The 26059-nt window shown below is 45.1% G+C and overlaps 1 protein-coding gene across 1 annotated transcript in view; it reads left to right on the forward strand.

The window, feature by feature from the left end:
* LOC130927716 (uncharacterized) overlaps positions 1–26059 on the forward strand; it is a 54769-nt gene that overhangs the window by 20918 nt on the left and 7792 nt on the right. The window contains exons 12-23 of the mRNA XM_057853687.1: positions 829–1026; positions 5456–5744; positions 5789–5977; positions 6103–6938; positions 10862–11184; positions 15652–15912; positions 16374–17764; positions 18044–18492; positions 19460–19630; positions 19985–20155; positions 20538–20708; positions 21636–21806. Coding sequence (XP_057709670.1) covers positions 829–1026; positions 5456–5744; positions 5789–5977; positions 6103–6938; positions 10862–11184; positions 15652–15912; positions 16374–17764; positions 18044–18492; positions 19460–19630; positions 19985–20155; positions 20538–20708; positions 21636–21806 — 4620 coding nt within the window. The remainder of the gene's footprint in view (positions 1–828; positions 1027–5455; positions 5745–5788; positions 5978–6102; positions 6939–10861; positions 11185–15651; positions 15913–16373; positions 17765–18043; positions 18493–19459; positions 19631–19984; positions 20156–20537; positions 20709–21635; positions 21807–26059) is intronic.

The following is a 26059-nucleotide window of genomic DNA, read 5'->3' on the forward strand; positions in this document are numbered from 1 at the left end:
GACCATACCGCCCGGGTGGGCGAGACGATGATTTTATATCATAAAATCCATGATGTTCGACGTCCTGGTCAAGCTGGTGGACAGGGGAGAGCTGGACACAGGAGAGCTGAGCTGTTCTCAAACGGCCATCTCTACCCATGACTCAGAGTAACATTAGAATTTATCAAATAATAAGTTGTGATTGTATATAGAATTTATAATTTATTTGAATATTATTGATAATTGATTCGGCATGCATTCCTTAAGTATTACGTTTTTGATGTGGAAATTGAGTAATTTATTAGCTCTTGAAAACTTATGTAAAATTTGAACTGAATAAAAATTAAGTTGCTATTTTGGGCAAAAGCGTATATTATATGTTAAATATTGCTATTGATTGTGAAAATATAGACGATTATCTCTGCATTTGGTGATTTTTGTACATTTAGTTTACAATCTGAGGATTTTATAGCCATTTTAAGTTTTGTTATACTTATGTACTTAAAAAATAATTAATCTGCAGTTTATTAGCGAAAAACTTTGAATTTTTTGATTCCACTGCTTAAGGAGACTCCTATATGTTTCAGGTAGGTGCCTGTTTTGGTTTTAGGTCGGTAGCAGCTTTGGTTTTGAAAATATTTGAATTTTAAGTTTTCTTTTTTAAATAGGCCCCCTAATATTCTGCCCCGATTCCCGTGTCCCGCCCATATTTTATGAAGTCTATGGCGCAGCACACAACAGACACACGTGCTCCCCTCGAAACCTTTACTGCCGATCCGGGTCGCGGCACCAATGTAACTGGTCTGCATGGAGCCACGCCGCATGACGCGATCTGTCCCCCTCATCTAGGCCAGGAGTCCTAACTGCACTGCACGACACATCCATCAAGGCGAGCGTGCTGACCACTAAGCCAAAAGCCCAAGCTAGCAGCTTCAGCTGCCAGCGCACGCTCTTGAAGGAATCAGGAGGGAGGTTACACGCGGGCACGAGTCCTGACCTGGACCAGGAAGACAGATCACATCGTTCGGCGCGGCTCCCTACAGACCAGTTACACCAAGACACGTTTTTATCTTGACACGTCATCATCACGAAAAAAATTGTTTGTCAACGAAATATTTTTGTTACTTTCATTTTTGTTGAAAACAACAATGGTTTAAAGTTTTTCTCCCGCCCCCAGTCTTTAAAAATAGACCAACTGGGCACAAAACCGCCCAATCTGGAAACACTGGTGGCAATAATGCACACACGGGTGTTGTGGGTGTCACCGAAGGTCACACCCAGTGTGCCCTGTCTCGGGGGACCGGACAGACAAGTCATCACTCAGACGGGAGGTGACAACAAGGCTTAGTAAGTTTTCTCTTATACTGAAAAGAAAATTACAAACAAAAAAAAGAGTCGCAAGTTTGTTTGCTTTAAAGTTGTGTTTTTTTTTAATATAATTTGCTCCTTTGGTAAGTTAGCCGACTGTTTAATTTATCGCGCAGCAATTCTATCATGTGCGTAACAGGAAACACAAAAATATCTTTTAAGACATACAGTACATTTTGTGTCCAAAACCGAAATGTCTTTTGGCTTGAAATACCTCATCATATTTTGCGTACGACGGAATTTTCAACGCTCATTTACTGACATTGGAGTTTTTCTTCTTTTTTAGAAAGACATGGGTGCTTAAGCAGGTTCGGCAACTCCCTGTGGTTTGAAGAAGTGGCAACTTGCCTCAATGACACTTGGAATGCATTTCCTTGTTGCCAGCTATTATTTGATTGTTTGAAATCTTGCCTCTTTGAAAAAGAAAATTTAGACCGAATCTGGTTTATTATGTCTTTAACTATATTCTCTGGTATATTCTCTGGCGTCGCGTGACTCAAATGGTTTACAAGCTCAAGTTACTTAAGTTGTCGTCCGTAGATACCCGATCAACGGTCATCTCGCTCAAGCGTTTACAAGGTGGACGGATGCCTCTGGACACCGAGCGTAAGGTGCTGCTGTTGAAAACGCTGATGGCGCTGGGGGACGACAACTTCCAGTTCTTCAACAGTTATTAAGTAACGATAAGCCATGAAAAGCTGTCGTTAACAGATACCCGATCGACGGTCACCTCGGTCACAAGTTAACAAGGAGGAAGGATGACTCAAGACAGCGGGCAGAAAGAACTGCTGTTGGAAACGCTGTTGCTGCCTCTAGAGCTCAGTTAAAGGGTATGACAACACCTGGGGAAATACTAATATTCCATCATTTATCCATCAACGCATGCCTTCGTGTAATTACACACATCGCAACACCAAGAAAATGATAGAAATTAGGTCGATTGTCAAGCTAAAAGGACCCCCCCCCACCGAGATGCCGGAAATCTAGCTTATTGTGTGCGTGACGTCACTATACGGAAACAACCGGCTCAGTGTTTAGTACTGAATGGCGGCGATGATGGCGGACAATTTTGTTTCTATTTGCAGCGACGAATCCGACGTAACGTACATTCTTCTAATGGTGACGAGGAGAGTTATGAACCTTTCTTTGGTGTTTTGGGTTATCAATTTGAGCCCAAACGAAAGCCAATGCAGCCTAATGAAAGGATCATTGAGGGGACCAATCACATTGATGAAACACCGGTGGCAACAGAATCACCGAATGGTTTGTTTTGCTTTTTTTTTTTTTGTGAAGCTGATACACTGTGACCGCAAAATAATGTAATATATAGAATAATTATCATTTAATATGCTATCATCGGTTTCGCTCTGCCAACCGACACAAATATGAATGGGATTAGAGGATTTGTTCTATATATTTTACGATCAATAATTTATACATGTGTCCAGTCCTATATCCAATGCGTGATATGTTTTTATTATAAACGAGTACTCACTCTGGCCATGTCCCTCCTTTGCTTTGCCTGGGGTGGTGAGGTGGTCTCATCAGAGCCAGTCATCGTCCTCTTTCACCGGAAACTGCATCTGCTTTCAGCAGCAATTTCTTAGCAAAACATGATTTCATTTGCCCATAGTTCGTATAGCTTTCAGGTGTATAATGCGCATCACACAAAACCGTGCCGGAGGCTGGGTCTGCAAAATTAGCCCTCTTAGCACTGATGAACTTCTCTCATTGTCTGCGTAGTCGAGCTCTTTTTCTCGCGTTCGGGAACTCATGGGTACTACATTGCGACAAATGGCTATTTGTAAACCGCATAGCATGACAGGTTTGAACCATTTTAGCGATTTTTTGATAAACACGAACGCAACTCTCTCGTCGATAAACAACGATGGCACACGCCTCGACCTTTTGTTTCCTTGTTATGACGTCTCCGCCCCATTCGGCTGTTTCCGGAACACTTTCGGAAATGTTTGTCATTTTCGATCTATTTTCGATAATTGCTCATTAATGTGATTGATTTTTTTTGTTAACTTTATCAATATTTGTTATCTTGGCACATAACGGTTCTATTGATGTCTCACAACCCTTTGTGTTTTCATACCCTTTAAAGTCAAAGTTATGTTTGAAATGTATGCTTTAACAAAAAGTTCAATTTCTCCGTTTTTTCATCAGAAATTGGAAAATTGCTCAAACTAAGCTATTTTCTAATGCTGATTTCTAAAGAATGGAAAAAGATATGAACCAAACTTTTTTTTCTGCTGAAAGAAGAGTCTAATCTTTCTTTTGGGGGGTTCCATGTTTATATAGCAATAGAACATAATTTTCTGTGGGCCTTGCAAATCATTTAAAATCCAGGAAAACGGCCGGGAGCGAAGGGCCTTGCTCCGGTGAAAATGGATGGGTGTGAATGAGTTAATATGGTTTCTCTTCCTCCTCCTGCGTATTCTCCTATTTAATGTCCTACTTAATGATTTCGAGCGCATCCGGTTTGCACGGTCTGCCCCGGAACAATGCGTAACCTATCATTTGGACTATGAATGAATGAATGAATGCAATTGATTCGGCCCAAGAAACGCTGAATCCTCTGTCCTCCGTTTTTCTTTTCCTCTTTGGAATCCATGTCACATCATAGAGCCGCCGTTTCGTTTACCACAGCCGCCCTGCTGATAGGAGCGTGCGTAGCAGGCTATGACGCAAATCTTCGTTGACAAAAATGTTGAAATTTAATAATTATTGTACACATTTTTACAGCGTTGGAAAATGTAAAGATTGTTTGTGTCATGTTTGTCCTCCTAGAGAAACCATGTTAAAACAAAAAGTATATTTCCCTCCCCCATCTTATTCCATTTTCAAACATTTTTGAAACGCTCCAGGGAGCCACTAGGGCAGCGCTAAAGAGCCGCATGCGGCTCTCAAAACACAGGTTGCCGACCCCCAGGCTAAATGATCAATGCAAATTAAATCTGTATTGACTTATAGTAACCTTCATGTGTGTTGGTTCAGGTGATACACTCTTCCATTCAAACCTTTGTTTTTGAAAACTACTATTGGATGATTCTTGCAACAACGCATTTCTTTTCTCCATTCCTGTATTTTCAGACACGAATCAACATCAACTGGCAAACGAGTATCCATGCCTAGGACCTGTTACAGTTTCCCAAACAAATGTAACCTGTTACAGTTTCCCAAGAAGGCATTACAATTAGGAAGATTCAATTTATGTTGAAGCAAAAAATGAATTAGGATTGGACACAAACACACTGGATAGGCTTTATACACAGGTAGGTTGGTAGCATTATTAGCGTTACTTAGCTTCCATTCCCACCTCATCTAAAAATGTTCATTACATTGGTGCCATTCGAAATATGTATACCTTTAGCAAGACAACATATTGCCTTGTTGAAATTATTCATCTTCATACCTTTTGAAAATGGAATGGTTTTTTTCCCCCTAGTAGATCCTGGTGGTCCATATAAACCCAATGGAGTTTCACAGAGGGATACAAACCCGGAAGAGGGTATGACAGCATGTGAATTACAACCATTCCTATGTATATGACTTTCCAACTTTTCTGGTTGAAAAAATGAAGAGGAGTCATCCTTTTGGAGCTGAAACGGCAACGGAAGAAAAAAGAAAGAGAGATAATGGTAGGTGAATTGCTGTCAACTGTTACTGATTGGTTGTGTCATTGTTACTGACTCCGTAGAGATAAACACAGGTACTACCTAACTTCCGTGAATCCTATGATCCTATTACTCAAAAGAGCGGACTTTAAACTTTCAGTTTTTATTTGGTAAGAATTTTGGCAATGATGATACTAATAGCATCGTATTGTGGTGACCCTTTGTTGACATAATTCACCCACTGTACTTGTTTGTCTGATTGGCCGAGCGCGTTACCGGCTGCGTCACAGTCACGTGACAGACACTTAGGAGCCGCGCGCGTTCCGGCTCATTAGAGAGTGCACGAGAGTTACAGAGCTGGACACAGCAATTCGAGATTGGAGCAATAAAGACTCTTAACAAGCAAACCGCTTCACTGGTGACCCCGACTGCCTCGCTGAAGTCTCAGAGGCATTTTGAACACTTTCGGCAATGGCGGCTATTAGCTTTTTCGAGCTTCCGATGTTTTCCGAGTCTTCTGCGGCCGCGTGGTTCGCTAACGCGGAGGAGCAGTTCGTCCTCCGTGGTGTTTCCGACGACACCATGCGCTTCTACCACGTGGTGGCCGCGCTCGGGTACTCTACGGCGGTTAGACCACAGCGCTTCGTGGTCTATCCGCCGAAGGTGGGCAAGTACACGGGGCTCAAGGCGCACCTCCTCAGACTTTTTGAACCGTCGTACAAATCGACTTCAATGGCGCCCAAAAGGCCCGCCACGAAAGCCCGACTGCCCGAGGTTCACGCCTGCGTTGGTGGCCCTTCCGCCCCGTTTCCTCGCAGACGTCCTCCCGTCCCAGTACCCACGCCACCGCCGCGCGCTTCCACTCTGGCTCTTCCCGACGCCGACGTTGCTGTCTCGCCTCCGGCCCCGCTCTCGCTCGCCTCGGCTCTCTGTCGACGCCGCTGCGCCCGTCCCTGGCTTTCCCGGCAGTGGCGCCATTGCGCCCGCCTGCGGCCTACTCGACGACGGTGCGCCCGCCTGCGGCCTACTCGACGACGCCCCGTCCGCCTCGGGCCGACTCGACGGCGTTCCGTCCGGCCCTGGTTTTCTCGACGGCGTCACGTCCGGCCCTGGTCTTCTTGTCGACACTGAGCCTGCTCTTGGCCTTCCTCACGACGTCATTCCTGTGCCTGCGTCTCTGGCCTCTGCTGACGTCGCTCCAGCACCTGCGCCTTTGGAAGTCTCCGAGGTCACCCCTCTCCCGGCGCCGCTGGACGCCGCTGTCTCTGACCTGGCCCCTGTGCCTCCGGGTGTCTCCGAGGTCAGTCCTCAGCCTACGCCGCTGGCCATCGCCGCTAGCCCCGCTGCTGTTCCGGCGCCTCAGGAAGTCTCCGAGGTTGCACATCGGCCAGCGCCAGCGAACGTCGTCCCCGACGTCTCTCCTCGTCCGCCGCCTTTGGACAACGATGGCGTCGCTCCGGTTTCGGCGTTTCCCCCGCTCCTGCTACGACCGGTCGACTTGGTTCGTCTCGCCTGTCGCCCTTGTCCACGGCCGGGCGACTCTGACCGCCACGCCGGTCGCCCTCGTCTCCGGCCTCATCCAGTCCATTCCGACCGCCGCGCCCGTCACCCTCGTTTGCTGCCTCGACTGGGTGGTGCTGCTCGTCGCACGTCTCGACCTCTTCCTCGACCGCTGCTGAGCACCTCGTGCCGCCTCTCTCGGCGTCCGCTTCTCCAGCCTCGCCTGCGCGGTGCTGCACGGCGCGCTCCTCGTCACGGGCGTCCTCCAGACCGTTCTGCTCGAACGTCCCGCTTCTGGCGTCCTGGACGGCCGCCTGATCGTCGCGTTCCGTTGCCCGCTGCCTGGCATCCTGGGCGTCCTCCAGACTGTTCTGCTTGGGCGTCCCGCATCTGGCATCCTGGACGGCCTCCTGACTGTCCGATCGGTCGTCTTCCACAGTCGCCCAGGCTGCGCAACCCTTCCGTTCCGTACTGTTGATTCGGGTTGCGCCTGGCGTCCTGTTTGGGTGAATTCTGGGGGGACCTGTGTGGTGACCCTTTGTTGACATAATTCACCCACTGTACTTGTTTGTCTGATTGGCCGAGCGCGTTACCGGCTGCGTCACAGTCACGTGACAGACACTTAGGAGCCGCGCGCGTTCCGGCTCATTAGAGAGTGCACGAGAGTTACAGAGCTGGACACAGCAATTCGAGATTCGAGCAATAAAGACTCTTAACAAGCAAACCGCTTCAGTATATTATTAATAGGGGTGTACCAAAAGCAAAATTCTTAGGGTTATTCATTTTTCCTGTACACAAATGAGGTGAATATCGCTGCCGCGAAGTCACCATTGACTGACAGCTCTCTTTCCCCCGCGCTGCCATGACGTATCTGTAGCTTAGCTTATGCTCGCCTTGTAGCTACTGGCGAAAGAGTTTTAAACGTTAATAAAAGTTGAAAGTATGTTGTCATATGTAGTCTCGAGTTTAGTTGAGAAAAGTAGTACACTAAACATTGCTCACTATGTTTGCGTGGTATTTTTGTGCGTTTGAGTAGCATATGATAGGTTACACATTAAAGAATATGTGACAAAGCCCTTTCCTTTCAGTTTTTGACCTGTTCACTGCAAGACTGGGAAGTCAAGTTACACGTCGTGTGCAGCAATCTCTGTCTGGACCGAGTACCGTATTTTTCGGACTATAAGTCGCACCAGCCATAAGATGCCCAACGAAGAGGAAAAAAACATATATAAGTCGCACCGGAGTATAAGTCGCATTTTGGGGGGAAATTTACCTGATAAAATCCAACACATAGAACAGATACTGTATGTCATCTTGAAAGGCAATTTAATATAAAAATACTATTGAGAACAACATGCTGAATAAGTGTACAGTATGATAATGTTACATGATGCATGAACAACGAAATGCGAATATACTGTCCTCACCAGGATGCTACGGCTCGGTCCTGGCTAAACAGCGAGCTAAACTCCCAAATGACTATGCTGGACGCCCGTATAATTGGCTGACTTCATTTTGGCTGTCGTTATGACATCATTTGAAGAGCGAAACTAAAAATAGAAATATTACAAATAAATTTCGTCCTCGATACCAAACAGGTTCACATCACCGTAAATAAATGATAATTAGCTGATATTACAGCAATGACACAAATGGTTAGCATGCATTCGCTAGCATTAGCACATCGCTCAAACAACCACACAACTGGCTGTAAGTGTCCGATCGCGGGTGGAAAACACACAACAACAACAGAAAACATACACACAGGCGTTGCCTCTGTAGAGATATTTTACATGCATAAACAATGAACGTAGGTTCGCAGCCGTGTTTTTCTCTCTCTCTCGCTCACTCGCTCAGATGCCTCATAGCTGTCCGTCTTCTTCTAGCGTGTGAGCGCTCTTCTTCGCGCAAACAAGTGCAAGTGCGTCTCCACTTGGGCGTGAAAGTGCCACGAACTAAAAGCATGCATTTCAATATAAAAAAGAATACTACAATTGAACACACATTGCCAAAGGCAGAACGCGAACGTACGGAGCCCCCTGGGTGCCAGGATAGAAAAAAATGTCACACTTGGATGGAATGGAGCGGACTCACGTGCAGAATTCAGTTCAGTCTTTTATTCAACACAAACAATAAGAAGGAGGAACAAACTGAGGGCGCTCCAGAAGGAGGGAATAACTAGCTATAAAATAAAATGATACAAACGAGAAACAAGAGAGCCAGGCAAAATGCACTGGAGTTTACAACTACAACGAAGGGCTATGCATGAGGCACGAAATAACAAAGAGCTATGGCAAAACACTATGAGCAACTTACAATTTAGAATACTGTATCTCGGCTATGGTCTGGCTTTGGTGGCAACGAAGGGCGAAGGCACTTTGGCACGAGACAAGAGAGAGGCAAACAATTTAAGCACATGAGGAATGGGGCACAGGTGGGAAAAATTGGTAATCATAATCAGAGGCAGGTGAGACTGCAGGAAGGGTGAATGGTGGAAACAGGACAGTGAGGCTACAAAATAAAGCAGGAAGAGACAATAATACCATAACATGACAACCCTCACCCAGACGTGACAGAACCCCCCCCTCTAGGACCGGATCCGAGACGGACCAGGCAGTTCAGGATGGTCCCTGTGGAAGTCTTTGATGAGGCTAGGGCAAAGAATAAAGCGGGAGGGGACCCACTGTCTCTCTTCGGGGCCGTATCCTTCCCAATCCACAAGATACTGTCGGCCCCTGCCCCTGGACCGGACCGCCAACAGCCGCTTGACCTTGTAGGCGGGGCTACCGTCAATCTCCAGCGGGGGTGGCGGGGGCGGAGTCGGCAGCACGGTGCTCTCCACCACAGGTTTCACTTGACTCACGTGGAACGTGGGGTGGACTCGAAGGGTGCGGGGAAGGCGTAGTCGAACAGCCGCCGGTCCCACCACTTTGGAGATGGGAAACGGTCCAACAAAGCGGGGTGCCAGCTTCTTGGATGAGGCTCGAAGGGGGAGGTCCCGAGTGTTGAGCCAGACCCGCTGCCCCGGCCGGTACGAAGGCGCCGGGCGTCGTCGACGGTCTGCCATCCTCTTCATTCGGTCCCCCTGACGAGCAAGGACCAGACGGGCAGCCTCCCAGACGCGCCGACATCTGCGGACTAAGGCGTGGGCGGAGGGGACTGAGACCTCCGGCTCCTGGGACGTGAAAACTGGAGGGTCATAGCAAAACACACACTTGAACGGTGACATACCTGTAGCTGAGGTGGGCAGCGTGTTATGGGCGAACTCAACCCAGACCAGGTGGTTGCTCCATGTTGATTGGTTCTGGGAAACCAGGCACCGGAGGCCGGTTTCCACTTGCTGGTTCAGGCGCTCGGTCTGGCCGTTGGATTCCGGGTGATATCCAGAGCTGAGGCTGGCTTTGGCTCCGCTCAGCTTGCAGAAGGCCCCCCAGAATCGGGACACAAACTGGGGCCCTCGATCTGAAACTATATCCTTGGGGAACCCATGAACCCGAAACACTTGCCTCATCATGATCTCGGCGGTGTCCTTGGCGGAGGGCAGGGCTGGCAGAGCAATAAAACGAACCATCTTTGAGAATCTGTCGACCACTGTGAGGATCGTGTTGTTGCCTTGTGAGACTGGGAGCCCCGTGACGAAGTCCATGGATATCTCTACCCATGGCCTGGAGGGGATGGGCAGTGGCTGTAGCAGTCCCATGCGTGGACGTTGGAGTTCTTGTTCTGGGCGCAGACCGAGCATGCCTTAATGTACTCCCGGACCTCCGGCTCCATCCCTGGCAACCAGAACCTCCGGCAAATGGCATGAATAGTCCGCCGAACTCCCGGGTGGCAGGAAAGCGGCGAGGTGTGGGCCCATTGTAACACCCGGGGGCGTAAGTCGATCGGGACAAACAGCCGGTTCTCTGGGCACCCCCGTGGTGACGGAGCCTTCCCATTAGCCAGCTTAACCTCCTTTTCTATTTGCCAAGTCACCGCCCCTACCACACAATTCAGTGGCAGGATGCGTTCAGGTTCCTTGGCCACAGGCTCAGGGTCGTAGAGGCGAGAGAGTGCATCTGCCTTCTTGTTTAGGGACCCCGGCCTGTAAGAGATGGAAAACGAAAAGCGGTTAAAGAAGAGCGCCCACCTGGCCTGACGAGCATTTAGTCTCTTAGCGGTCTTAAGGTATTCCGAGTTCCTGTGGTCTGTCCAGACGAGAAAAGGGTGCTCCGCCCCCTCCAACCAGTGACGCCACTCCTCCAAAGCTGTCTTCACGGCCAGTAACTCTCGGTCTCCCACGTCATAGTTTCGCTTAGCTTTGGAGATTTTCCGTGAAAGAAAAGCGCAGGGATGAATCTTTCCATTCTGTTCGGAGCGCTGTGAGAGGATGGCCCCAACACCTTCATTAGAAGCATCAACCTCCACCACAAACTGTCGGAGGGGATCAGGCATGTTCAGTATGGGTGCTGTGGTGAAATGGGTCTTGAGGGTCTGGAAGGCGGTCTGTGTCTCAGGGGTCCACGAGAACCGCACCTGCGGAGAAGTGAGAGCATGGAGGGGAGCCGCTATTGCGCTGAAGCCTCGGATAAACCGCCTGTAGAAGTTAGCAAATCCCAGGATTTGCTGGAGCTTCTTGGGGCTATCGGGGGTTGGCCAGTTAACCACAGCGCTGATTTTAGCCGGATCCATCTGAACCCTTCCAGGGGCTACGATAAAGCCCAGGAAGGAGATGGTGTCGGCATGGAATTGACTTTTCTCTGCCTTAATGTACAATTTGTTAGCCAAGAGCCTTTCTAGAACTGTGGCTACATGCTGCCGGTGGGTGGCTAAATCGGGTGAGTAGATAAGAATATCATCTAAATAAATGAATACAAAGCGGTCTAAGAAGTCACGTAGGACATCATTAATCATAGCCTGAAAAAAAGCCGGCGCGTTGGTAAGACCAAACGGCATCACAAGGTACTCGTAATGGCCATCTGGCGTGTTAAAAGCAGTTTTCCACTTGTCCCCCTCTCGTATTCTAACTAGGTGGTAGGCATTTCTTGAGTCAAGCTTTGTGAACACCTTGGCTTGCTGCAACTGATCGAAAACTGATGACATTAACGGGAGTGGATAACGGTTCTTAATCGTGATATCGTTCAGCTGTCGATAGTCAATACATGGACGCAGGCCTCCGTCCTTCTTCCCTACGAAGAAAAAGCCTGCCCCAGCGGCAGAGGACGAAGGGCGGATCAAACCTGCCTTTAACGAGGACTGAATATAGTCCTTCATGGCTTGTCTCTCGGGGCCAGAGATCGAATAGAGCCGTCCCCTTGGAATGGTGGACCCAGGAATGAGGTCGATGGCACAATCGTAGGGTCTGTGAGGAGGTAAGGACATTGCACTGGTCTTGCAGAAGACCTGGCTTAGATGATGGTAACAAGGGGGGACTGCGCTCAGGTCGATCTCCGGTCCTGAGGAGGTAGAGAGAGACACGTTATTAACATCAACCTTCTTAGCTCTCGTATCACACACCCTCCCAGAGTTCCCTGCACAGTCACTACCCCAACCCGTAATTGTCCCAGTTCTCCATTCAATTTGCGGGCTGTGTTTACATAACCAGGAAAACCCCAGAACCACAGTATGTGTTGATGCTGAGAACAGGTGAAAGCTCATGGTCTCGGTATGTCCTTGTACCCCCACCCCCACTGGTTCGGTAGCGTGGGTTACTGTGAAAAGACTGGTGCTGTCGAGGGACCTGGCCACCAGAGGTCGCTTGATAGGAACAGCCCGCAGTCCCAACAGTTTACACACCCCCCAAGGCATCAGGCTTTCATCTGCTCCCGAGTCTATGAGTGCCTGGAGTGTGTTGGTTCTAGCCTTGTGCGTTACCATGATAGGGGTGGTCGAGCGTGGTGTACTTTGCCGAGTACGTTGCATTTCTTTAGGTCGGTCGCGGCGGGAAGGACAGGCGGCCACCAGATGTCCTGAGGCCCTGCAGTAGTAGCAGCATCCCACCAGCTGGCGGCGCTTGCGCTCCTCTCTGGAGAGACCGGTCGGCCCTAGCTGCATGAGCTCGACATCTACTCGTTGCGATGGGGCAGGATGCAGAGAAGGGGGGCACCTCTCGGGATGCTCAGATGCCCGGGGAGGGGGCCTCTCAGGGCGATTTGGTTAGGTTGGTTAATGGAGCGGACTCACGTGCAGAATTCAGTTCAGTCTTTTATTCAACACAAACAATAAGAAGGAGGAACAAACTGAGGGCGCTCCAGAAGGAGGGAATAACGAGCTATAAAATAAAATGATACAAACGAGAAACAAGAGAGCCAGGCAAAATGCACTGGAGTTTACAACTACAACGAAGGGCTATGCATGAGGCACGAAATAACAAAGAGCTATGGCAAAACACTATGAGCAACTTACAACTTAGAATACTGTATCTCGGCTATGGTCTGGCTTTGGTGGCAACGAAGGGCGAAGAGACTTTGGCACGAGACAAGGGAGAGGCAAACAATTTAAGCACATGAGGAATGGGGCACAGGTGGGAAAAATAGGTAATCATAATCAGAGGCAGGTGAGACTGCAGGAAGGGTGAGTGGTGGAAACAGGACAGTGAGGCTACAAAATAAAGCAGGAAGAGACAATAATACCATAACATGACAACCCTCACCCAGACGTGACAAAAAATAAAAAATCATAGCTAATCTGTACCCACAGTTTACTAATCTGTACCCACAGATTTCTAAACTGTACCCACAGATTAGTAAACTGTACCCACAGTTTAGCAATTTGTACCCACAGATTACTAATCTGTACCCACCTTTTAAAACCCCTTTGTTCGCCGAGGGCAAATGATGCGGATGCTTGCTCGGTCGGTCCCTCGGCGTTTGGGCTCGGAGTCCCCGCCAAACATTGGTGACTACTGTTTCCGGGTCATTGCTAAACTGTGGGTACAGATTAGTAAACTGTGGGCACAGTTTAGTAAACTGTGAGTACAGTTTAGTAATCTGTGGGTACAGTTTAGTAAACTGTGGGTACAGACTGCTTGCCTGGCTCTGCCAGACTATTCTCCCTGTATTTTTCAAACACTGAGAGTATAGTCTGGGAACCAGCCGATTAACAGCCTCTCGAGCAGGTACAAAATCAATCGACAAATCAGATTCGTTTATTTGCGTGACGTGTTCTTTACGAGCAACGTCACTCTTGCGCGTCGAAAGTCGTCTCCGACACAGATGGTGAATGGGAGAGCCGAGAATATGTTCCAATCCACGGTAAAAATCCGTTTTAAATGACCAAAAACACATCGACACGAGTCATTGACAACAGTCTGTCTCGCGCTAGCCATGGTAAATAAACTCCGCTCTCCTCGTATATTTCCTTTCGCGCGCAAGTCCCTCGTCCTGCCCTCGTCGTTTCACTAACGTCACGTCTGCCCGTCGCTGATTGGTCCACTCCGCTGTCTGTTTGCTGTGGCTTGCTCCGCCCTGGAAATTGTATCCGTGTGAATGGTGGCCAGACTCAATAGCTGGAACAGCAGTGAGTCTGGTGTACCAGGCAAACAGATTGCTAAACTGTGGGTACAGTTTACTAATCTGTGGGTACAGATTAGCTATGATTTTTTTACTTTTTCAATCCTGGCACCCAGGGGGCTCCGTACGAACGTGCCCATAGCTATTAAGTTATTCAGATACTATATACAGGGGGGGCCTGAAATGCACCTTAAACGTAAGTGTGGAGAGGTATAAAATAGTTGGAAAAATACCCTGGAGATCAGTCCTAGTGTAGACGAAGCCTTAATGAAGGATGCACAGACATTTCAGAGTCTGACTCCAATTTATTGGGCATTTACTTGAATCATTCAAAGAAATTGTTTAACAGTTCTGGGGGTTATCTGACTTCCCCTATTTGATGATCAAAGACTTGAGTCGACTAAGGAGAGTCTTGTGACTCCTTTGTCTTCTTCAAAGTTTTAAGATAACTGGGCTTACTTCTGTGACACCAGATGGTACATGTTAAAACTAACCAGAATGTGAATGCATGATTGCATTGACTAAAGACAAAAGGCTACATAATGCAAACAAGTGAACATACAAACGTGAATTCATAACATACAGTAAAATAATAATACAAATAAATTTTGTATCTGGCGAAAAACACTCAGGTTACTTGAAGTTCTGCTCTCCCAATTTGACCAGATTTCAAAATTGTCCGACATGCATATGTGATACATCATTGGAAAGCTTAAAATCTCAATTTTCTGGAGGAAGACATATTTTGAACAGGAGGGCATTTAAAAAATAAAATAAAATAAAATAAAATAAAATGCAAAACCCTAACTGGAGGCGAGTGCACACGAGAGCAGAATTAAAGACGCCATAATTTTAACCAGATATTATCGTGTACTTACCTTGTTTCGATCGAAAAACTCCATGTAGCATGCATCATCCAGCGTCAAGACACAGATGTGAATGGCCATAGCCAGATTTTGGGGGGATTTTATGGGTAAACATGGTAATATACCGAGGGTCCCAATGCAGAAATCTCAGACATCAAGGAAAGGTCGAGATGTTGTTTTTCATATATTTACCCTTTTAAACATTGTTTTTTTTCCAATTTTTCTTTGTTTGGATCGATCATTTATCATCTAACATGTTGGGGAAAATGTGACCAACAAAAAAATACAATTAATCGATAGTTATGAGGTAGATATTCGTGACTTTTTTACAGACGCCTTTTTTTTCATTGTGACATAATTTGTTTAAAAGATTAAAATATGCGAGTGAATAATTTTTTAAAGTCGTTTTTTTCCCCTTTTTTTAAACAAAATATTAGACATCAATTAATGATTCTAAGCTAAAAATAACTGACATTTTGTTTGATAAATATAATTACTTTCCTTCTTTTTATGGCGGGGGTTGAAACAAAAGCGGTTTCGTGACGTCTGTAAACGGAGGTTTCCAGGGTAAAAGGCACAAATTAAAAATAGTTCGGGAGCTTAATGCTCCATGAATCTGCTATGGCAGCATATAGACATATTGTTCGATCAAACGCATTTTGGCTTAAAATACAGTAGTTTATTTTAAAGAGGAGTGCAAGAGCTTGGAGACCCAAGAAACGACACTAGTCACATCATTCAAATGGTTTACGAGCTCAAGTTAAAAAAAGTTGTTGTCCTCAGATACCCGATCAACAGTCACTTCACTCCCGCGTTTACAAGAAGGAAGGATGGCTCTGGACAGCAAGCAGAAGGAGCTGCTGTTGAAAACGCTGCAGGAGCTTGGGGAGGAAGAGTTCAAGGAATTCACGTACTACACTGATCTTCCTAAATGCGTACGTGAAAAGCCCGACCATGTGTACATTGCTGAAGAGCTGGTGATGAAGCACGGCGAGAATACTCTAGAGGAGACCATCAAGATCCTGGAAAAGATGAGTAACAAGAACTTGGCCGAGAGGCTGCGTCACAACATGCTGGAAATAAAAGGTTAGTCCCCAAAGTAGCTTCAGGGGTTAGAACGCCGGTGACTTAAAAACTGTGGAAGTGAACCGTGAGACGAGGAAAAATTACTTTTCCTAAAATTCTGTTCCAGTCTGCATGAACCTCAGGTTGTTCTGATTTAGTTGAGCCTCCATTCTCAATGCTCCCCCGGGTGCTCCTTCTACCCTGGCAGACAATCGGAGCTTTATCAGTTTTGATCAAAGACATTTGGAAAGTCTTTTTGTCTTGTCAAGCAGCATGTAGAGCTCCTAAAAAAATAATGTTTCACTTCTTAAGCTCATATTTCACAAAAGCAAAGTAGACTTTTAGCTGATGAACTTTCATCAAAAATGTTTCTTTCAAGGTGCAACATCTATGCATTCATGTCTCTGGTGGCTGTGTGCCCTGGGTTTTTTTGCAAGGATGTTGTTTTTTGTCCATAACAGCTCACTGCTGCTTTCTTGCAGGCGCAGTCTTCTCTGCCCATGATGATGATCAGATTGCCACATTGAAGGCGGACCTGCAGGACAACCTGCGGAGTTTATACAGCTTTGTTCCCGAGTGCAACACCGAGCCCTGGAAGCAGCAGCAGCCTCTGGCGGAGGTCTACACGGAGCTGGACATCACCTACGGGGCCGACGTCACGCCCGACGATCGGCACGAGGTCCTTCAGATGGAAACGCGTGCTGCCGCCGCCGCCAAGGAGTCTATCCTGTCCTGCGACATCTTCAAAAGCCCTGACGGGAAGCTGCGACCGATACGCACACTCCTCACTGTTGGCTTCGCGGGCATCGGAAAAACCTTCCTAGTTCAAAAATTTGTGTGCGACTGGGCCAGCGGGAATACCAACCAGGACGTGCACTTCATATTTCCCTTCACATTCCGTGAGTTGAACACGGACAAAGGGAAAAGTTTTACGCTTGCTGAGCTTATCTGTCGCTACGTCTGCGGGAGCAGACACATCAGCGAGGAGACTCTGAACATTATATTCGATGACCTGCAGAAGTCCGGGAAACAGGACTATGAAAGGAGCAGGATCAAGATCTTGTTCATCTTGGACGGACTGGACGAGTGCAACTTTAAAATGGACTTGAAGAATCAGATGAAAGTAGACATGGATGTGAAAAAGCCCTACCCACTGGAGGTGCTCCTGGCGCACCTCATCAAAAGGAACCTGCTTCCTTGCTCCCGGATTTGGATCACCACGCGGCCCGCGACGGCCCGAGATATCCCGTCCGACCTTATTGACAGCAGAACAGAGGTGAGAGGATTCAGCGATTCCAGGAGGCTGGAGTACTTCAGGAAAAAGTTCCCAAATGAGGAGCGTGTCATTGAGCACATCCGAAAAACTCGCACCATCTTCATCATGTGCCACCTGCCCATCTTCTGCTGGCTCACCGCTACAGTTCTTCAGGATCATTTGGACGAATGGAAGGATGGAGAGCTTCCCACAACGCTGACAGACATGTGCTCAGAGTATCTGTTTAATCAGCTGAAAAGGTCAGAGGAGAGAGAGACGACAGAGTACATCCATTACGTGAAAGCGCTAGCAAAGCTGGCGTTTGACCACACCATGAGTAAGCAACAGATCTTTTACGAGGAGGACCTGGCGAAAAGCGGATTTGATTACAGCCGAGCCGCAAAACACTCCGGAATATTCACCGAGGTGTTTAAGGAGGTCCGTCCGCTCAGAAAAAACCAACAGGGCAAGATGTTTCAGTTCGTCCATCTGACCATCCAGGAGTATTTGGCCGCATTTCATGTGAGGATATGCCTCTTTCACGACAACAAGAACATACTGGCTGATTCAGAGCAGGCACTGGAGTGTGTCTTCCAAGAAGAAGAAGAAAAATCAGAAGTTTTAGAAGAAACAAAATCAGAAGACGGAGACAAAGAATCAGAAGAAGAAACAGAATCAGAAGAAGAAAAATCAGAAGTTTTAGAAGAAACAAAATCAGAAGATGGAGAAAAAGAATCAGAAGAAGAAACAGAATCAGAAGATAGAGAAAAAGAATCAGAAGAAGAAATAGAATCAGAAGATGGAGAAAAAGAATCAGAAGAAGAAACAGAATCAGAAGATGGAGAAAAAGAATCGGAAGAAGAAACAGAAGATGAAGGGGATTGGAAAATCACTGAGGTTCACCGGTCAGCTCTCCAGAAAGCCTCGGAGAGTGATGGATACCTGGACATGTTCCTCCGCTTCCTCCTTGGCCTTTCCTTGGCGTGCAACCAGAAACTAGTGGGGGAACTGCTGAAGGCTCCTCAGGACTGCAGGCAAAACAAGTCAAAGACAGTCAAGTTGATCAAGGAGCGGATAAAACGGAACACTCCAGAGAAGAACATCAACTTGTTCTACTGCTTAAACGAGCTGAAGCACGACTCTTTGCTGAAGGAGTTTCAGATAAAGAAAAATCGCTCATCCCTTATTGACTGGGAGAAAATGCCAAATGACATGTGGTCAGCCTTGGCCTTCTTTTTACTGACAGACGACGAAACCATGAAGTCCTTTAAACTGCGGAAATACGCCCCATCGCCTTTGGGGCTCGAGAAGCTGGTGGTGGTGGTCAAGGCTTCTCAAAGATCAGTGTGCGTGGTTTCAAGTCTTTTTGAAGTGGGAAAGATCCCAAAACAGAACGGCAAATCCAAAAACAAGTGCAACAAGTCACAAAACATGATGACTCAACAAAACAAAACAACTGCAAATCACAAAACAGGCAAAAAGAAAAAGAATCTGAAAACAATTGCATATCACAGAATCCAACAACAAATCTGAAAAAGAAAGCAAATGAACGCATTCACTCCCAAAGACGTGTTTGTACATTTTTTGGGAGCACTTAGGTTTGCGAACAAAGACTAACAGAAACAATCCTTCCAGTCCTTTCAACTAGCGATGTAGGATAATACATTTTTCAATCGATAACCGACAATTTCCTCCTCGTCCCAGCCGATGATCGATAATGTCAAGCCAATAATTCTATTAAATGGTATATGTAAAATTTTTAAGTATATACAAGAGCAAATATTAATGTGTAAAAATAGAATTTTTTTGCTCGTTTTTTCAACATCAAATGTGAACAAGTAGAACATTCCAACATCTAAATCACGACAGATTGTCTGACATTGTATAATGGTAAACTTTTGGCAACAATTACTTACAGAGTAGATACCCATGTTGCACAAAAATGCCTTGCAAATTCAGAATCTTGAAGAATGTCAAATGCGTCGAAATTCGAGGAAATTCCGAGTTTCAATCTTGAATTAAAAAAAAACAACAACAAAAAAACATCGCGGTGGGACTAGATGAACGGCCTTGTTGACGACATCCAAAACAAATGAAGACTGCATCACAGTCAGCACATGAGTGTTCCTGCTGCTCACATCCTCACATGAAAATAAAATGCAAAATATCGATAAAAGGATTAGTTTTCAGATTTGTCATTGGGTTTTGTTATTTCATTTGTCAATAAAATCTATTATTATTATTCAAAGCAGCATACCAAAGTCAGCAGGTTTTATGTTTGGCTCACTTCTTCCTCCTGCCTGTGTTCTTCAGTCTAAGAGAGTGTGGCCTGGACAAAGGCAGCTGTCACCTGCTGGCTTCCGTTCTCAGCTCTCCATCCAACATGAAGCATCTGGACCTGTCCCAGAATGATCTGTCGGACGAAGGGGTGGAGATCCTCTCGAAAGGACTGGCCAGCCCAAACTGCATCTTAGAGTCCCTCGAGTAAGGAGCTCCTCCTGTTCATAATTTTCTGAGGTTCCGGTCGACCAATCAATAGAATCACTGCTATTATTAACAAAAAGAACGACTCACTCAATGTGGTCGAATGAAACAAACATCCTTGTTGACGACATCCAAAACTAATAAAGACTGTCACAGACAGCACATGAGCGTTCCTGTTGGTGACATCATGACTACAAAATACAATCCATCATATCGATTAAACGATAAATCAGGTTTTGTAATTTGCCTTTTTGTCATCTTGAAATAAAATCTATGATTATTATTCAAAGCAGCATACTAAAGTCAGCAGGTTGTATGTTTGGCTCACGTCTTCCTCCTGCCTGTGTTTTCCAGTCTAGGCGCTTGTGACCTGGGCAAAGCCAGCTGTCACCCGCTGGCTTCCGTTCTCAGCTCTCCATCCAACCTGAAGCATCTGGACCTGTCCCAGAATGATCTGTCGAACGAAGGGGTGGAGATCCTCTCAAAAGGACTGGCCAGCCCAAACTGCACCTTAGAAGAGCTCACGTAAGGACCTGTTCTTAAAGTCCCTCGAGTAAGGAGCTCCTCCTGTTCATAATTTTCTGAGGTTCCGGTCAACCAATCAATAGAATCACTGCTATTATTAGCAAAAAGAACGATTCACTCAATGTGGTCGAATGAAACAAACATCCTTGTTGACGACATCCAAAACTAATAAAGGCTGTCACAGACAGCACATGAGCGTTCCTGTTGGTGACATCATGACTAGAAAATACAATCCACCATATCGATAAAACAATAAATCAGGTTTCGTAATTTGCCTTTTTGTCATCTTGAAATAAAATCTATGATTATTATTCAAAGCAGCATACTAAAGTCAGCAGGTTGTATGTTTGGCTCACTTCTTCAGCCTGTCTGTCTTCTCCAGTCTATTCAATTGTGACCTGGACAAAGGCAGCGGTCACCCGCTGGCTTCTGTTCTCAGCTCTCCATCCAACCTGAAGAGTCTGAGTCTGAGCGGGAACAATCTGTCGGACGAAGGGGTGGAGATCCTCTCAAAAGGACTGGCCAGTCCACACTGCACCCTAGAATCCCTCCGGTATGAAGCTCCTCCTGTTCATAATCTGTGGTTCCGGTCGACCAATAGATAGAATCACTGCTATTATTAGCAAAAAAAGAACGATTCACTAAATGTGGTCGAACGAAACAAACATCCTTGTTGACGACATCCAAAACTAATACTGTCACAGCCAGCACATAAGCGTTCCTGTTGGTGACATCATGACTAGAAAGTACAATCCATCATATCGATGAGACGATTAGTTTTATCGATGAGGTTTTGTAATTTCTTTTTTTTATTTCTCATCTTGAATTAAAATCTATTACTATTATTCAAGGCAGCGGACTAAAGTCAGCAGGCGTTATTTTTCACTCGCTCTCATGTCTTCGTCCTGTCTGTGTGCTCCAGTCTAATCAGATGTGGCCTGAGCAAAAGCAGCTGTCACCTGCTGACTTCCGTTCCCAGCTCTCCATCCAACCTGAGGCATCTGTGCCTGAGCCTGAACGATCTGTCGGAGGAAGGGGTGGAGATCCTCTCAAAAGAACTGGGCAGCCCACGTTGCAACTTTGAATCCCTCGAGTAAGAAGCTCCTCCTGGTCAAAATCTTCTGTGGTTCCGGTCGACCAACAGATAGAATCACTGCTGTTATTAGCAAAAAGAACGATTCACTCAATGTGGTCGTACGAAACAAACATCCTTGTTGACGACATCCAAAACTATTAAAGACCGTTACAGCCAGCACATGAGCGTTCCTGTTGGTGATATCATGGCTAGACAATACAATCCATCATATCGATATAAAACGATTAGTTTTTTCAGATTTGTCACTGGGTTTTGTAATTTGCTCTTTTGTATATTTGTCATCTTGAATTCAAATCTATTATTGTTATTCAAGGCAGCGGATTAAAGTCAGCAGGCGTTATTTTTCACTCGCTCTCATGTCTTCCTCCTGCCTGTGTTCTCCAGTCTAAGTGATTGTGGCCTGGACAAAGATAGCTGTCACCTGCTGGCTTCCGTTCTCAGCTCTCCATCCAACCTGAAGCATCTGGACCTGTCCGAGAACCATCTGTCGTACGAAGGTGTGGAGATCCTCTCGAAAGGACTGGCCAGCCCAAACTGCACCTTAGAAAAGCTCACGTAAGGAGCTGTTCCTGTTCATATTCTTCTGTGGTAACGGTCGACCAACCAATAGAATCACTGCTATTATTAGCCAAAAAAAGAACGATTCACTCAATGTGGTCGAATGAAACAAACGTCCTTGTTTACGACATCCAAAAAAAATAGAGAGTGTCACAACCAGCACATGAGTGTTCCTGTTGGTGACATCATGACTAGAAAATACAATCCATTATATCGATAAAACGACCGGGTTTTGTAATTTGCCTTTTTTTTGTCATCTTGAAATAAAATCTATGATTATTATTCAAAGCAGCATACTAAAGTCAGCAAGTTGTATGTTTGGCTCACGTCATCCTCCTGTCTGTATGTGTATTATTGTTATTCAAGGCAGCGGATTAAAGTCAGCAGGCGTTATTTTTCACTCGCTCCATGTCTTCGTCCTGTCTGTGTGCTCCAGCCTTGTCAAGTGTGAGCTGGACATAGGCAGCTGTCACCTGCTGGCTTCCGTTCTCAGCTCTCCATCCAACATGAAGCATCTGGACCTGTACGACAATGGTCTGTCAGACGAAGGGGTGGAGATCCTCTCGAAAGGACTGGCCAGCCCAAACTGCACCTTAGAAGTGCTCACGTAAGGAGCTGTTCCTATTCATTATCTTCTGTGGTTCCTGTCGACCAATTAATAGAATCGCTGCTATTATTCGCAAAAAAGAACGATTCACTCAGTGTGGTCGAACGAAACAAACATCCTTGTTTACGACATCCCAAAAAATAGAGACTGTCACAACCAGCACATGAGCGTTCCTGTTGGTGACATCATGACTACAAAATACAATCCATCGATAAGACGATTAGTTTTATCGATGAGGTTTTGTAATTTCTTTTTTTTATTTGTCATCTTGAATTAAAATCTATTACTATTATTCAAGGCAGCATACTAAAGTCAGCAGGCGTTATGTTTGGCTCACGTCTTCCTCCTGCCTGTGTTTTCCAGTCTAAGTGATTGTGACCTGGGCAAAGCCAGCTGTCACCCGCTGGCTTCCGTTCTCAGCTCTCCATCCAACCTGAGGCATCTGGACCTGAGCCTGAACGATCTGTTGGACGAAGGTGTGCAGATCCTGTGGAAAGGACTGGCCAGTCCAAACTGCATCTTAGAGTCCCTCAGGTAAGGAGCTCCTCCTGTTCATTATCTTCTGTGGTTCCGGTCAACCAATAAATGGAATCACTGCTGTCATGAGCAAAAAGAACAATTCACTCAGTGTAGTCGTACGAGACAAACGTCCTTGTTGACGACATCCAAAATAAATGAAGATTGTCACAGCCAGCACATGAGCGTTCCTGTTGGTGATTGAAAATAGAATACATCATATCAATAAAACCAAGGGTGTAGGTTTGGTCTCAATATTGGTAGGGATGATATAACAACACAACCTGCATGTACAGTACACTTTTTGCTGTGGACGGAACATGATAAGACCAAACAGACTGTGTGAACAATAAGAATTGAATTAATTGATAGGCTGAATGATAAAATACAATGGGGCAAATAAGTATTTAGTCAACCACCAATTGTGCAAGTTCTCCTACTTGAAAAGGTTGGAGAGGCCTGTAATTGTCAATATGGGGAAACCTCAACCATGAGAGACAGAGTGTGGAAAAAAAAAAAAAAATTTTAATTACATTGTTTGATTTTTAAAGAATTTATTTCCAAATTAGAGTGGATAATAAGTATTTGGTCACCTACAAACAAGCAAGATTTCTGGCTGTCAAGAGGTCTAACTTCTTCTAACGAGGTCTAACAGGGTTCCACTCGTTACGGCACCTGTTTTAACTCATCATTATAACAGACACCTGTCCACAAGCTCAGTCAGTCACACTCCAAACTCCACTATGGCCAAGACCAAAGAGCTGTCGAAGGACACCAGAGACAAAATTGTAGACCTGCACCAGGCTGGGAAGACTGAATCTGCTTGGTGTAAAGAAATCAACTGTGGGAGCAATTATTAGAAAATGGAAGACATACAAGACCACTGACAATCTCCCTCGATCTGGGGCTCCATGCAAGATCTCCCCCCGTGGCTTCAAAATGATAACAAGAACAGTAAGCATAAATCCCAGAACCAGACGGGGGGACCTAATGAGTGACATACAGAGCGCTGGGACCACAGTAACAAAGGCTACTATCAGTAACACAATGCGCCACCAGGGACTCAAATCCTGCACTGCCAGACGTGTCCCCCTGCTGAAGCCAGTACACGTCCAGGCCCATCTGCGGTTTGCTAGAGGGCATTTGGATGATCCAGAAGAGGACTGGGAGAATGTGTTTTGGTCAGAAGAAACCAAAATAGAACTTTTTGGTGGAAATAAACGACTGATCTGTGTAAAGGAAAGCCTGAATGAGGCCATGTATCGAGAGATTTTGAGTGAAAATCTTCTTCCATCAGCAAGGGAATTGAAGATGAGACGTGGCCGGGTCTTTCAGCATGACAATGATCCCAAACACACAGCCAGAGCAACAAAGGAGTGGCTTCGTCAGAGGAATGTCAAGGTCCTGAAGTGGCCTAGCCAGTCTCCAGATCTTAACCCCATAGAAAATCTGCGGAGGGAGATGAAAGTCCATGTTGCCCAACGACAGCCCCAAAACATCATTGCTCTAGAGGAGATCTGCATGGAGGAATGGGCCAAAACACCAGCAACGGTGTGTGAAAAGCTTGTGAAGAGTTACAGAAAACGTTTGGCCTCCGTTATTGCCAACAAATGGAACATAACAAAGTATTGAGATGAACGTTTGGTATTGACCAAATACTTCTTTTCCACCATGATTTGCAAATAAATTCGTTAAAAATTAACAATGCAATTTTCAGTTTTTTCCCCCCACATTCTGTCTCTAATGGTTGAGGTTTACCCATGTTGACAATTACAGGCCTCTCTAATATTTTCAAGTGGGAGAACTTGCACAATTAGTGGTTGACTAAATCTTTATTTGCCCCACTGTACATCTGTATTGACTGACACTAACTCACACACTGCAAATTTACAGTATAATTTGTTAATCTGATCGTTTTTCTTCAATCTAGTCGAATAATTTTCGTCATCTTGTTTTGAGTTTTGAAGGCTAGTTAACAGGTTTATGTGTCAGATTCTTACATTTACCTCTAGTAAATATTACCACTTGTTCTAATTAAGCCCAAAAATCAGTCGGTCATTTTTCACCTAAATCAAGAAAAAAATGCTTTCAAATGATGTTTTGAACAATATATAATTGAAGAACATTTCTGACAAGTTTTTTCTAAAGATTAAATATAGAAGCTTTTTGCTTAAAATAAGTCTGTTAAGTTTATTTTCAGATAGCTATTTTTCTTTAGGAAATCGGATTAAAATTTACTTGAAGCAATGGCAGATAATTTCTCTTATTTCCAGTAGATTTAGACTGATTTAAACCTTTGTTTTCAAAAACTACAAAGGAAACATTTTGAAAACTTCCAGAATAAATGTCTGGATTTTATTCGGAAATTTAAATTGCAATATTTGAACACAAATTTGTGTATTAACATACAAAAATACAAAATTGTTAATCATCTCTTAACTATTCAGGAATGCAAAAAAATCAATGTCTTAATACCACTCAAAATTGTCTGTATAAATAAACTAAATATAACAAAAATTCTTAGTCAGGGAATAATAAAAATAAATAAAAAAAGACCCTTCCTTTCGGAAAAGCACGACTGCTTTTGTCCACAAGCACAGCCAAACTCAACAACAAAAAAAAGAAAGCTCCTTTGGGCTGCTTAAGACCACATAAGCAAAATAAAAATTGGGAAGAAGGGGGTAAACCTTAGTCCACAACATTTCTTTAAGCTGAGCAGAGTTCACTCTATTTCTCAGTTTAATTAACGTTAGGATAGTCGAATACACATAGGTAGATTTGTGTCTTTATTATTACAGCAAAAAAAAAGCTGCTACAACAACAAAAAAGTCGCTTCAATCGAAATATTTTCAATTTGAAGGGAAAAAATCACTTCGATTAAAAAAAAAAAAAAAACGTGTTTGAATGCAAAAATACATTTGAAACTCAAAAAATGCATTTGTAAACTTTTTCTTAGAATTTTTTTTTTTTATTCAAACAACTTTTTATTGATTGAAGTAACTTAGGTTTGCGTTTGGGCCACATTTTGGCTAGGACAGCTGTGGTTTTATTATTTAATCAAAAAAATAATAATTTGCTTCAAACAAAAAAAAAATATTTTCAAAAGAAAAATCACTTCAATCAAAAA

Source organism: Corythoichthys intestinalis, chromosome 1 (assembly GCF_030265065.1).
Source record: "Corythoichthys intestinalis isolate RoL2023-P3 chromosome 1, ASM3026506v1, whole genome shotgun sequence".
Lineage (NCBI taxonomy): Eukaryota > Metazoa > Chordata > Actinopteri > Syngnathiformes > Syngnathidae > Corythoichthys > Corythoichthys intestinalis.